The sequence below is a fragment of the Etheostoma spectabile genome, chromosome 12 (assembly GCF_008692095.1).
Source record: "Etheostoma spectabile isolate EspeVRDwgs_2016 chromosome 12, UIUC_Espe_1.0, whole genome shotgun sequence".
NCBI lineage: Eukaryota > Metazoa > Chordata > Actinopteri > Perciformes > Percidae > Etheostoma > Etheostoma spectabile.
In genome coordinates, this window is record NC_045744.1 from 3,241,086 (window position 1) to 3,255,002 (window position 13,917).

Here is a 13,917-nt window from a genome sequence, read left to right on the forward strand (position 1 = left end):
ATACACAGGGTGAAAAGAGGAGCTGATGCAATGTGTAGTACAAGAAAAACATGGCATTTTTTGAAAATATACTATGTTATTCTGATATAAACTCTAAAATACAATTAAGAACCTGAAAATGAGCATAATATGAGCACTTTAAGTCAAATGACAGCTCCAACTAGTGAGGTATCCTACTTAACAGATGATGAATCTTTTAACACTACACAGTAAAAGCAACTTTTAGAAACTAGAACACATTTATAACTGGCCATCCTTTCTTACCATGCAAGAAAAGGGGCACAAGTGTAGTCCTTTTTTTTTTTCTCTTTCTTTCTTTTATTATTAATAGAATAGTGCCCATAAGTTTGATTGAATTAAATAAATGATTGACTGTAAATCATCGTATTTAAAAAAAGGTTGAAAGACCATTTCCTGACACATATTATACTTAAACCACAGCAGCATTATTTGCCATGAAATATCATGCAGTGATGGAGTATAAATATTGTGTGAAAAAAAGGTTTTAGACACCTTGTTCCCAGGCGGGCCTTCACGTCTTTTTTCTCGTCCTCTGACCTGTCGGTGATTGAGCAGTTTTCATCGTCCTCCTTGTCCTCTCGTTTGATATCAGAACCACTGGAGCGACTTTGGCTCCCGGACAGGGCTGCACAGAGAGTTCAGAAACAAGGATACTGAATGAGATACATAAAGAACTAAAAAAGGATTACTTAAAGTGGCAATATCGAAGACTTTCATTTTACTATGTCTGTTAAGTCACCATCTATCGCCGAGCACAATGGTGATTAAGCCAATGGCCCACCAATGTAAGGATTGCAATATTTTTATATTTGCAGTATCACAAACTAGGTTTCGGTGGAGACATTGCCTATAAATTTCTTTTCTTTAAAGTTACTTCTAATGCAAACCGAACATTTCATAGATTTGCAGGCTGCACACCTCCAACTTCTCAACTTTTGCAGACTCAGGTGTGACAAGTTGCAAAAAAAAAAAAAAAAAAAAAATCACATTACAGTTGCTCACAGAATGATGGAACAAGGTTATTATTATTAAATCGCTTTTGCTGTTACCAGCAGTAAATAGGGTGCCCCCAAATCAACCAGATCTAAAACCTGGATTGCCACTTTGACATCCAATGATGGCAAAGTATTACCACCCTTTCTGTCATAAAAAATAAATTAATAGAGTAGTAGAAAGCAGAAAGTTTTACCAGTAAAACCTTCAGGCTGAGAGCCTGGCTGGGCAGATGCAGGGCCGTGGTGACCGTGCATAAGTCCTCCACTAGAGGGCAGACCAGGAGAGTCCTCACGGTGACCGGACAGCTTCAGGAAAACAATTAAACAGTGTTTCATGGATCTTGGTAGAACTTTGTTGTACTTGCATGAAAGCAAAAACAGGTATACCACTCTCTCTTTCATTTTTAATATCAAACTACATTCAGTCATTTGTGGATGGACAGGTTTCCTGTGCTGCTTTTTATTAATCTCACCAGTCCAGGCAGGCGACTGGCCAATCCAAGTGCTGCACTGGTGAAGGCTGGTGGCAACCCTAAGCTAGACGAGAGCAGACTATGCATCTCAGCCAGTCCTGGCCCTCCTTGTCCACTGGCGTGACGCTGAAGAACATTGATGGCTTCATCCAGATGGTCCTCCATTTTACTTGGCTACAGATAAGAATGACCATTTAGACAACAATAGATGATGCATGAATGACTGACTGTAGCATCCTGTTTTTACCACTGTAATTTACTTTTACTAACTCACTTTCTTTATTAAACAATCTTTTTTTTGCATCTCTAATATCAAAAAGAAAAGACATGTTGACTCACCATGGATTGAATTCCACCCTCAAAGTTGGGAGAAGGTGTGGCCTGGCCAGAGGACCGAGTCCACTGGGATGCAGAGCCTACAAAAGAGAAGATTATTAGATTTGGCAAGGTACATTTGCCCTCATTTACTGAGCTTACAATTACAAACACGCTCAGGACCTATACGTGCTATCACACTAATGGAGAGATGTCAGAATAAGGGGGCTGCTCCTTGGAGGAGCACCCCGAGCACTTGGGGGGGTTTGGTGCGTTGCTCAAGAGCAGGAGGTGAACAAGGAGGTGAACTGGCATCTCTCCATCTACCAGTCCACACTCCCGTCATCGGACCGCACGGGAACTTGAACCAGCAACCTTCCGGCTCAAAACCCAACTCCCTACAGACTGAGCTACTGCCACCCCAATTTATCAATATAATATTGATTGATCAATACTGTGATATGATGCTAGATATCGTCTTAGATTTTGAATGTTGTAATATTGTAAGTGTTGTTTTCCCTGTTTTTAAAGACTACATTACAGTAAAGTGATGTATACAGCAGATATATAACATAAATGTGTCAAATCTACAATTTAAAAGGATAGTTTTTTCTTCTTTCAACCTTTATTGGGATCACGATTATCATCTTCGCCCCCCCTTTTTCTTGTCTCACCTTGTGCAGCAGCAGCAGCAGCATTTAATGTATGAAGGGTGTGATGAGCTTATGGACTCAGTGCAGAAACAAATGGGGAAGTGACCCCACTCTTTGTTATTTTTAACTGTATTTTCCCTTCCTCTCTTCAGTTATATTTGGAGTGTGTGTGTAAGATAAAGTGAAGGTTAAGCTATGGATGGTGTAACTTGAGCTACATTTACAGTATGCACAGATAAAAAAGTCATTGTCTGCCATTTTTAGAATTGTTGCAGGGTTTAAAAAGAAAGAAATTTAATCAAAATATGGACAAAATACTGACACAGACTATCTTTTAATCTTGCAAAGATTTCAGTTAATAGATGAGACATGTCTTACAACCAGCTTATTGCTAAATCAGATGACTTAAATGTCATGATAGTCTTAAATGCCAAACCTATTTCTGTTCAGTTTGTTCAGTGCAAGCACAAGAAATAAACACTGGTGACACAGGTGATAAAATAAGAAAACAATTGGGTTTTGCGTAAATTTTGTAAACCAATCAGATTAATCAAGGCTGACCCTAAACTGTGCTAGACTCAGACATGCTCTTACAAAAGGAGACGTTTTGTTTGTAGCTTATTACTTGCCAAATACACAATTTCAATAGATTGTAAATGTTCTGTATGATTGCCCTGCGGCTTGTCAGCTAAGACGATCGCTAGTCATAAAATTGGTGAATTGGTAGTATTAAATAAGTCCAACTAATGGTAAAATAGTTTCAAGCCCTTACAGCCAATAATACAATACTGAAACATATTGTGATGGAATTTGCACGAGAGACAGATTACATTACATTAAATGTCATTTAGCTGACGCTTTTATCCAAAACAACTTAAAATTCTGGAGCAACTATGGGTTAAGTGTCTTGGTCACATTGGTTGATGTATCACAGTGGGAATTGAACCCGGATCTCCCGCACCAAAGGTATGTGTCATATCCACTGCGCCATCACTCAACACAATACACCCAATAGATGGAGCTACATTGTCATTAACAACCATCCAGGCTTAGTCAGGATGACAACAATGCATTTTTAAAGACTTTAACATTTTTATCATGTCATTACACATCAAGAACGACCCTGTGTTGAACCAACATGACAGCCAGCTCACCTCAAGGCCTCAGGAAAAACTAACTACAGCTATGTCCTCACCTGATACAGCCTGGGGAGAGCCGGAGGGAGTGGATGGAGACGGAGGGAAGGTGTTACTGTGTGGGTCTGAAGGATAGATCTGGAAAAAATAATTTGTTTTTAACTAAATGAAATGCAATTTATGCCTTTACATTTATTATGTTATATTTGAAGTATTGTGTTAGAGAATTGCCTATAAATACGTATTGTATTATTACTTACAGATGCCAAGGCTTTCCCAATCTCATCACCTGAACTTCCAGGTACTGCTCCTCGATTGGCTTTTGAGGAAGAAAAAAGCTTTTCAATTAGATACTATGCTCAATTAATAATTAGCTATGTGACAATATTGCTTGAAAACAAGAGGAGCACTTTTCACAATGAAAAGAGCTCACAATTAGATCCTAGGCTCAATAAATAATTAGCTATGTGACAATATTGCATCAAAACATGAGGAGCACTTTTCACAAAGAAAAGAGCACACATTAAAGGATTTACCCATAATGGTGTCAGCCATAGGGGGTGTGTGGCTGGGGACTCCGAAGCTGCCGGGGCCAGAATGGAAACCAGCAGGATGAGCCCCATTCACCTCACTGCCATGCATGGGGTAGTTTTGGGGAGAGAGGGGCAGTGGCTGCCGTTTCTGGGAAGCAAAGACAGCCAATGATTTAAATACACAACTAAAAAGAAGCCCAGTAAGTATGCGTTAGTCAAAAAGTGTCTAAGACCTAACCCTGCCTTTACAGAAAAACAAAAACAAAGCGCAAAGGAACAACTCACCAGTCTGTCTTGGGGGTTGATGGCAGTGAAGGGAGCAGGCTGGCCCAGATGGGGGGAGTTGGCCAGCATGGCAGAATAACCAGGCTGAACCATCGACCTGGCAGAGCCCCATGGATCAGAGGGCGGGTGGAGGCCTTCTGTCAGGGGGCATCCAGCGGAGGAGGAGGGAGCAGGAAGGGCAAGGGATAACCAGCCACGGGAGATGAGAAGACAATGAAGGCCACATATGAGACATGTCACATTACTGTGATGACTTCATTCAACTGTGATGCACTATTCAGCACACAGGCACCACAGGGCGTTAACTGGCATACGGCTACAGCACATAGGCCCTGGTCACACCTGGCATTAACATCGGTCCGGAGTGATCCAATCCCAAGTGGACAGGTCTGATCGCACGGAGGACACATTGAAATCAGATTTCTCAGACCACATTTAGAGGTGGTCTGGGCCACAAATAGCCACATTCTTTTAGTACTGTGTGTGTATGTGTGTGTGTGTCCTGGGCCACATTGAAGCACTGCCCATTCAACTGTAAGCAGAACTACTGCTACTGTACTCATGTACTGTACTCATTCACTACATTTGTCCACAACGTCTAAACTAGAAATAGTTCTGGAGTTGTAGTTTCATTGTTTAAAACAACTGCCGACTAAAATATATCTGTTGACGGATGGGTTAACCCATTACAGTTTTATCCACGTTTAGTTTATTCTTGTCATTCTGATAAAATGGCTCTAGTTCCCCTTACATAATTACGTTTTCTTGATTCGATATGTATTGGTAGCTAGCTAGGTAGTTGACCATGTAGAGAGCAAGCACGCTAACATTAGCTACTCAGCTAAAACCACATTATATTTCATATCAGTGTCACTTTTTAGCATCAAGGGAAGGGGTTTGTTGTAACATTACTCAACACCGCTGAGAGCTTTGCGGCTGGGACTGGCCGCCGAGTATCTCACGGGGCCGAGCCGTGGCCACAGAGATAACGGCCGAGGATACGCTTACCTAATGCAATGGCTGCCGGGTGTTGCTGCCAGACTCTCCCCAACTTCCCCTTTCGTCCGCAGGACAGTCACCATTTGTCGGTCAACTTAACTGTAAAGAGGACCGCTAAAGGGGGGAGAATTACAGCACAACACCGCGGCCAGCCAGACTCGGACACATGGGGCGATGTGGTCTGCTTCCCCGACGGAACATAAAACTTTCTGTTACTGCCGTTAGCATCATTATCACCCAGGGCTTGAGTTTGTGCTGGCTGAGTTTGGAATGCTGTAAATTAATAATAATAATGGCTGGCTGCTGGCTAAATGTGGATGTGTCGTGTCCCCGGGGCTGTTGTCATCCCGACTGAAGTCCCTTAGCAGCGGGGAGTGAGGCCAAAAAAATACATTTAAAAAATGTGTTTATTTTGCATCCTAACTATCCTAATTTATTCACCAAATTATTTTCCCCAATTCTGAAAGTTAGAATAGAAAGTGTCCTTATAATTTTCTTATGATGGTGTCGCTTAATTTCTGTGTTGTTCTGCTTTTGTCTTTGTAATTTGACTCAATTTCATTTATTGAGGGCCGCACCTCAATGAACTCCCAAGTACAAATAAAAGGTTGAATGAAAAAAAAATACAAAACACATTTGGAAATGCATTCTAATGCACAGTGTGACCGGACTACAGCTGCCCACATGCGATCGGATCAACAAGGACGCATGTAAATGCCAGGTCTGAACAGCCTCTTAGGTTCATCCGGACTCCCATAAGGACATTTTGGGGAGCTGATTTAACAACCACACTAGCTGGAAAAGGAATATTTCAGGTCATTGTTATCTTTATAGTTATCTGATACATTTACCCGCATTAACGAGTCTCGGGCAGATTGAACTTTTCAACCCAATTCAATGAACAAGGGGAGGCTCTTGTTGCAACTGACCTTGCATGTAATAATGTTGGTAGACATTTCCTGCCTTGGAGGCCGGGTACCCAGCATTGTCCCTGTTAAAATCCTCTCCTGAGGCTGATGCATAAACCTACAAAAGGATACAAAGAAGAAAAAAATATATATAGACTACCACAAATCACTATGTTATTGTAAACAAACTATATGGTTTATCTAACTTGTTGCCTGAACGATGTGCAGAAGAAACCGCATATAGCATATTTGTTATGAGATACTCATAAGAAAGCTTTAAGAGCTTCCTTGTGCTTTGTGCTCAGGAGGGTGACTACAAATTATTCACTCCATAAAACTAGTAGTAAAAACTAGTTTAGGTTTTCAAAAAAAGGAAAGATATCTGCATTAAATACCTGATTAAACACAGCTCTTAAACGTATGTGTTTGTTACTAAGCTATCTATTTTTACGATCTGGATTTGCTACTTAATTCAATAAACAGGCTGTTGCAACATTTCTGCAGACTGCAAAGCTGAGCATTATGTATCGAATATGCGGTGTCAGTCATTTTATTGGGCTATGTCTGTAGGGCTTTTACATTTGATCCTGTTAAACAGAACCTCCCTGAAAATGGTTTACAGATACACAATTCACACTCTTTGACACAGTGAGATGTGACCACACAATGGGAAATGCAGTGGGATTTGGTGCATGGTATAATGGGTATTAAGGAACCAATGTTCTGAACCACTTTAGCATTCTCAATCAAGACTATTCTAGATGTAAGCAAGTTTCAAACTGTGTCTGCAAAACTCAAATCCAAATGGACTGAAGTTTTCTTCTGTAATTTGATTAAACAGAGAGAAAAAGAAGAGAAAAAAGAGGGGAGAGGAGTAGAGGGAACGGAGAGATGCACTCCTAATTACTGAACCATCTGCCGAATCCTGGATGGCAGCCAACTCCACTGGCAGCTGGGATAGAGGGATGGGGGAGGGAAAGAGAGAAAGGGGAGGGAGGCGGCGGGAAGGAGAGGGAGGCGGATGGAGGGGGGGTGTGGGGAATAGAGGAGGGGGGAGGGGGAAAGCAAGAAACAGAGAAGAGGAGGAAATAGGGTGCCCAGAGAGCGAGAGTGGGAGGGAAAAAACGAGGTGGAATAAGAACCATCTAAACCCCAGTATGAATTCCCTTCAGTAATCCAACGGGTACACTTGGCAGAGGGGAAGAAATGTGGCCATAAAGTAAAGGGCCTTCAAATACAACACACTATAAATACATGCTGCAAATGAGTGACTGGGTGAATGAGTGGCTTCCCCCGCCCATTTTCCTTTTATTTTTTCCCTTCCTTCGGTGGTGCAGATACACAGCTGTAAGAGCTGGATGTCCTGTATTGCAGCTATTCTCCTGCTTTGCAAGCCAAGGAGAGGCTTAAGATGCCGAATGGAATGTGAAACGGGGCGTAAAACATGACAACATGAGCTCCCATTGACTGACTGCAAAGGCTGAGATATAGTTCAGGGTTGCAATGTTTGTGGATGCTAGTACTCACAGAGGAGGGTAGGCCAGGGGGCACCTTCCTGATCTTTTTAGGCTGTGGTCCTGAACGGAGAAAGACAGAGGGAAATCACATAAGTATGCACACACAAAGACCTTATTGCAGAAGTGACTATAGACCCACCAATGTAGGGATTCACTTATGCAGCCCCCTTCCTTCTGACGTCCTGCTAAACCAATCTATCCACCTGTCTTGTGACCTGTCATTAATGCATAACCAAAAGGTATTCTAGTATGAAGTTATTTAATGATTTTCCTCATTGAGAACTCAGTGATTTCACTTTCTTTAACTAAGCAGAAGTGAGATTTCTGAAACACTTTTAAAAACCTCAGCAGGAGAAGTGACGATTTATCCAGAAATACGTATAAATCAGAACAAAGAACTTTTTCTGGAATTAAATCTCATCACTGTGCTTCAAACAATCCTTCACAATCTTACCAATAGGCTCCTGTGAGGGTCTCCTGCGAGGGTTGCTTCCCTCATAGGAGGAATAAAACTGGGAGTTGGACTTCAGGCCAGACGGGGAGAGGGCATCGGGACTGGGCATGGGCATCTCACTGGGCATAAAGCCCGGCTAGAGATGGTGAAAAAAAAGAAGGACAAGCTCATGTAGCGTAAAAAGAAATCATATTAAATTCTGATGATATGGGAAAGATAACTGACTAAGGGACAGAATTTCACTAAAAGAGCATTAAGGGCTGATATTACTGACTGATTTACCTGTGCTGCAAATGACGAATATGGTCCTCGCTCAGCCTTCCCTGTTAGGAGATAGGAAAATAAAATTAGGTCATGATTGTGAAAATTAGGCTTTTATGTCAATATTAAATCACAATCTGGCTATTCCCCATTCTCCATTTGGGTGCCTCCCATCTGCTGTGTGAGTGTATGATGATGATGTGTGGTATTTATGGCTGTGGACAGCAAAACAACAACAAATTGGCCCATTATAAATGGTCCAGGGGCAATTGTGCCAAACCTCTGTCCCCTCCCGACAGTTAAACAGAAGAGAGCTATAGGCTACCGTAGTCCCAAGGGACAGTCTTGTTTGTGCATGGGTGCCCTTTACACCCTGCACCCCCTCCTACCCTGAACACACAAACTGCAACAACAACAACAACACACGAACAAAAAAAAACCTCCTCCACATCCTCCCTGATTACCCTGGTCTTCATCTATTGCCACCTAAGCATAAATATGGCTTGCCCTAAAGTGGTACATTAGTATCTAACCTGGGAAACAACTCATTGTGTTGGTTTAGTTGTCACAGAGTCTATCCAATGATATAAACTTTTGCATTTTAATATCAGCAAGTTCTTCTGTTATGAAGTCCTAATATAGTAAAGCTGGCCCCAAATGTCCCCGATTCTCTTTGTTTAAGAAAAAAAAGATGATGTAAATGTTGTGCTGTCTATGCTTCAACATCTTAATTTACCACTTACTTACCAACAATCCCTGATCCATACATAGGGGCAGAGGCAATGCCCTCTTGCTCACCGTAAAGGCCTTGATCTCCATAACCCTGAGGGAAAGACAGCAGAGACACTCGGGATGTAAAATTAGATCAAGAAATAAAAATAATGAAAGCCCATTATTAACAACTCTTTCACACCAAAGCTGCTATGTAAGAAAATAAATCATGTTTGTTCACGTGAATGAGTCAACAAAGATTATCCAACTGGGCTCTCAGACCGTGTGCCAGACCTAGATTTCAGGCAGGTCTGACAGTGCTCTGTTTTGGGATGAATGGGTAATTATGAGATTCTTCAGCAGCTAAAGGATTACTATAGAAATCCATAAATCACACATACCTCATTCTGAATTTTGGGTCTCTTTTATGTAAAGGGTTTTGTGGAAATTAAGTTAAAAATGTGGACAGGTTGGTCAAAATGGTGCATTATGCATAAGGTGAACAAATAAAGCAAATATATTCTGGTAGATCACTACAGTGGGATCTGCACCATTCCTGTCTAACCAACCCAAGTTAGCCCTGATGCTCTGTGCTAGCTATCTTGGAAGCAATGGTCTGGCCTTGTTAGTGCCAAACTTAAAACTCAGAATATCTGGTAATTTGAGTGGTTTAGAGATAAGATCTTAACCTTTCTATATTGCTGCTCCAGTAACCGCAAACCAGTTTGATATTAGTATGGATCTGGACAATAACATGAGCATGTTTTTTGAGCTAACAAGTAGACTCACAATACATCAAATCAGAGCCTGGTCTTAGCAGTCCATTGTACTAAACTAAAGGTGTGGAACCGGGTGATAACTTACTATTTACCTATGACCAGAATGGTGCTGTATCAGTGGTCAAATGCAGGTTAAAAACTTTATTATCCCATATTATATATTGTGTTTGTGTGTGAAAGTGGTATAAATGACCTGATCACCCAAACTCGAGTTTTGTTTCACTCAATAGCATGACATCTACAAGGCCAGATTCTATGTAGTAAGAAGGAGGATAAACCGTACCCTTCCCTGGTTGAAAGATGGACTGTTCTGTTCTCCTGGGCCCCAGGGGCTGGACCCACTCCTCTCATCTATACCTGTAAGACAAAGAACTGGGTAAGGCCTATTAACTACAAAAAAGGCAGACACATTCTTAACAAAATTTTGCGCTTAGGCTTTGCAAAACTAAGTCTAACTTTAGAGAATGATGAAGTTGACCTGCTTTCATACGGGGTTTTTTCCGGGCTGCTCAAAGTAACCTCAATTGAAGAGCTTCAGTTCACAGCTCACACAGAGACAGCATAGTGACAGCGCTGTCACATAGTGTGGATATGAGCTGTAGGAAGTTTGAATAATTAACACCCAGTATGAGGCTCCCAGAATCATCCTCGACATTCTTCATTCTCCCACTCCACTCCTTTACATTTTCCATGGCAACAGTCATTCTTCTCCCATCTATTCTCTCACATTTGGACTACACCTTCACCTTAACACAGACGAGTGCTCAAGGTCTCATGGTATACACACCGTATCCCTGGCCAGAGTACTCCAGCCTTCAGAGAGGTGAGTGCGTTTGAAAGGAGTGATAGATTGGTGAAGCAGAAATTCCTGCCTGTCCCCTTTCTCTCAATCTCCTCTCGTAGTGCAACACAGCATCTCTGGGGAAAAGCTGAAGCTTAATTGCGTACTGATTTGCATAATTGTGCATATTAATGGAGCTCAGTGCTATGAATATTCATATTTTTTGTTTTGTTGTCTAATTAAAAAGCGGAGAGAGGAGAGGGGAGTGGGGTAGAGGCGGGCTAGAATCATGACAGGATCAGCAGTAGAACAGACTGATGGGTCCACAGCGCTGAGAGCTGCTAGATTGCCGTGACAACTGTGATCTATACACACGACACCAGCAGAATAAGAGATGAAGGAGACAATGTCTTGTCCCCTCTCTATGGCTGCCTGTCACTCTCCGCGTCAATCAAAGACGATAAAGAAAATGCATGAACCATCCGTTTCCGTCATCAGAACCCAAGCTCAAGACAGGAAAAAGGCTCAAATTCAATGTTTTGTGTTCAAGACTGCATAACACTTTTCCTGACAGTTTTGTTATCTATACTGAATTTAAAGTTGCTGTGTCAAACAACCTATTGCCAAATAAAATGCAGATAAGCGGGACAAGCTTTTATTTTTGGGGCCACAATTCATCTTTCACACACCTACATTGTTGCCATGTATTCGGAACCATATAGCATATCAAAACAGTCTGAAAAGACTAACCTAACATGCAAAGCTAATTAGCGAGAAACGAACATGTGGTATTTTTGGCCTCTTTAGAAGAACTGAGGTGTGTGAGGCAGTAGAAAAATAAAGTCACTTACTTTCCACAAATAGCAGGGTGCATATAGCACTTTGCCATAAACTAACACACACCTTCTTGTATATGAATACCTTTTTCAAGGCACTCAACTGTAGGGTTAACAGGTGTTATGTATAAAGTCAGGAACAAATTTAATGGAATTAATTATTTGTGTGGAGGATATTATGTGAGGATAAATGTAAATCTTTACACCCAAAGGAATGGAATTATGGGATAAATGTTTAAGAAACTAGTTGCAATAAGATAACTCAGAGGCAGTAATGAGCAATTTATAGTAATGTAAAAGCCACATATTCTTTCTAATTAACTGATCTGATGATAAGCAAATAAAATTTAAATGGAAATTTCAGCTTGTTTTCAGAATTGCTTTCATGAATCCTGACAACTGTATATCTATATAATGAAGCTAAACAAAAAAAAAGTGAAGTTATACCGGGGGTTATAATAAACAGTGTTATAATGTAGTGTCTATACATTAAATCCCACCACAGTGATGTTCCCTTGTCTGAGAGAGAGACAGACACACAGACACAGACACAGACACAGACACAGACACACACACACACACACACACACACACACACACACACACACACACACCTCAAGTTTTAATGCGACTTTACGCCAACTTAACAACTTTGCTTTGGTGACTATTAAGACCCCTTTGATACTTTTATTTCACAAAAGATGCTAGAATTGAACCTCGGTAGAGTGGGGGCACGTTCAGCTGACCACGTGTTAGCTAGGTTTGAACAGGTAACTGCCTGCAAAGTATTCACGCGAGTGAGGGCATATGTGAAAATGGCATAGTTTACTCGTTATGGTCATTTTGTGTATCTTATCGATGTGGTCCAGAAAAACTAGGCTTGCCTGTTTTTCTTCTCCAAAATTCCAACGTGTAAAGCCATCGTTAAGTTCTTTTCTTGGGTTTTGCTTGTGTGATTCCTGTTGTGACATTTCAGGTGGTTGGATAAATATGCCTCCATACTCTGCTTGAAAAGTAAATACTTTTAACAGTATCGACATCTCTGTCTTGGGTCTTTACATTATCGAAATAGCAACAAATACCACATACCCCCATACCTCTCCCTATAAGGACAGCATTATGACATTATTATCAGGTTTTTTAAAAACATGAAACATGTGTTGTAGAAACATATGATTTTCCTGTTCTAATCACAATGGTTTTTATTGTCAGAACTGGGGTTGGACAAATGGGTTTCCTCTTCCTCACTATCTCCAGCAGAGTTGTTCTTGAGTCAGACACATTTTTGGCGACACCACAAGTGCTAAAACCATGAGAAACCTGTGAGTAGTGCACTACTTTGGCGGACTACCCGGACCGGGGAGAGAGAAAAATGAAGAAAAGGGTGAGTAACATCAGACAAATTCTCTGGTGAACCCCAATGCACTTTTCCTCCCAGCATGCAACGCCCCTTTAAGCATGGCTAGTCTATAATTACACAGGAAGAGATACTGGAAACAGACAGCCAGCCTGAATCATAGGCTTCATGAGCAGCAGAATTCCAGCACATCCATTGACCAAACTTGCAGACATGTCTTGGTTTTTACATGAACACTGCCCTAGGCACTTAGAACTGAGGGTGCCGTTTGGTCTACACACCTTCTTCCTTCCCTTGGCAAAATGAGTCACACAGACACAAAGCATGATGTCAGGTCAAATCTCAAGAGGGAATAGTGATAATAAAATACAGAACAATGTACAATAACAGAGGCCTGGCTGTTTTAACCTGTGAGTCACTGGAGACTTCTCAAACACAACAGTATGCGCTAACGGACTTAGAAATACATTCGCTAGTGGGTAACACACTTACACTTAACAATCCCACTTCCCACACTGTATGAAAGTAAACATTTCAACAGAAATATGCACAATAGTTTACAATTTTAAACAGCTAATCTACCTTTGACTTAAACACCCTTTAGTCTTTGTGATCCACTAACACATCTGTTTAGCAGGACAACTAATGCAAATTTTAAACTCTTCCCCTTCTGCATTTCAGCCCATACCAAAGTTTAAAAATACATTTTAGGATTCTCAGTTTCCAGAGACCAAAAAATGAAAGTGCAATTAAATTACTTTAACTGACTAGGGAAAGGGATTGAACAGGCACTTGAGACCAAAGCAGAGATATTACCATCACTGATGGCTCTAAAAGGGAGGTTCCCATAGCCACACATGTTAAACCTCCACATATCCCAAACCTTAACCATAGTGGGGAGGG

At 41.2% G+C, this 13,917-nt stretch overlaps 1 protein-coding gene across 6 annotated transcripts in view; it reads right to left on the reverse strand.

Annotated features, from left to right (window-relative positions):
• Window positions 1-13,917, reverse strand: part of LOC116698686 (transcription factor E2-alpha) — a 26,623-nt gene that overhangs the window by 4,650 nt on the left and 8,056 nt on the right. For 4 of the 6 annotated variants that reach the window (XM_032530748.1, XM_032530751.1, XM_032530746.1 and 1 more), the window contains 14 exons: window positions 10,324-10,397; window positions 9,298-9,373; window positions 8,572-8,612; window positions 8,290-8,425; window positions 7,846-7,895; window positions 6,340-6,436; window positions 4,412-4,548; window positions 4,130-4,274; window positions 3,854-3,912; window positions 3,653-3,731; window positions 1,829-1,905; window positions 1,490-1,663; window positions 1,211-1,322; window positions 514-646 (listed from right to left, as the gene is read on the reverse strand). In XM_032530748.1, coding sequence (XP_032386639.1) covers window positions 514-646; window positions 1,211-1,322; window positions 1,490-1,663; window positions 1,829-1,905; window positions 3,653-3,731; window positions 3,854-3,912; window positions 4,130-4,274; window positions 4,412-4,548; window positions 6,340-6,436; window positions 7,846-7,895; window positions 8,290-8,425; window positions 8,572-8,612; window positions 9,298-9,373; window positions 10,324-10,397 — 1,390 coding nt within the window. The remainder of the gene's footprint in view (window positions 1-513; window positions 647-1,210; window positions 1,323-1,489; window positions 1,664-1,828; window positions 1,906-3,652; window positions 3,732-3,853; window positions 3,913-4,129; window positions 4,275-4,411; window positions 4,549-6,339; window positions 6,437-7,845; window positions 7,896-8,289; window positions 8,426-8,571; window positions 8,613-9,297; window positions 9,374-10,323; window positions 10,398-13,917) is intronic. The other 2 variants (XM_032530750.1, XM_032530749.1) reach the window with 1 other exon arrangement.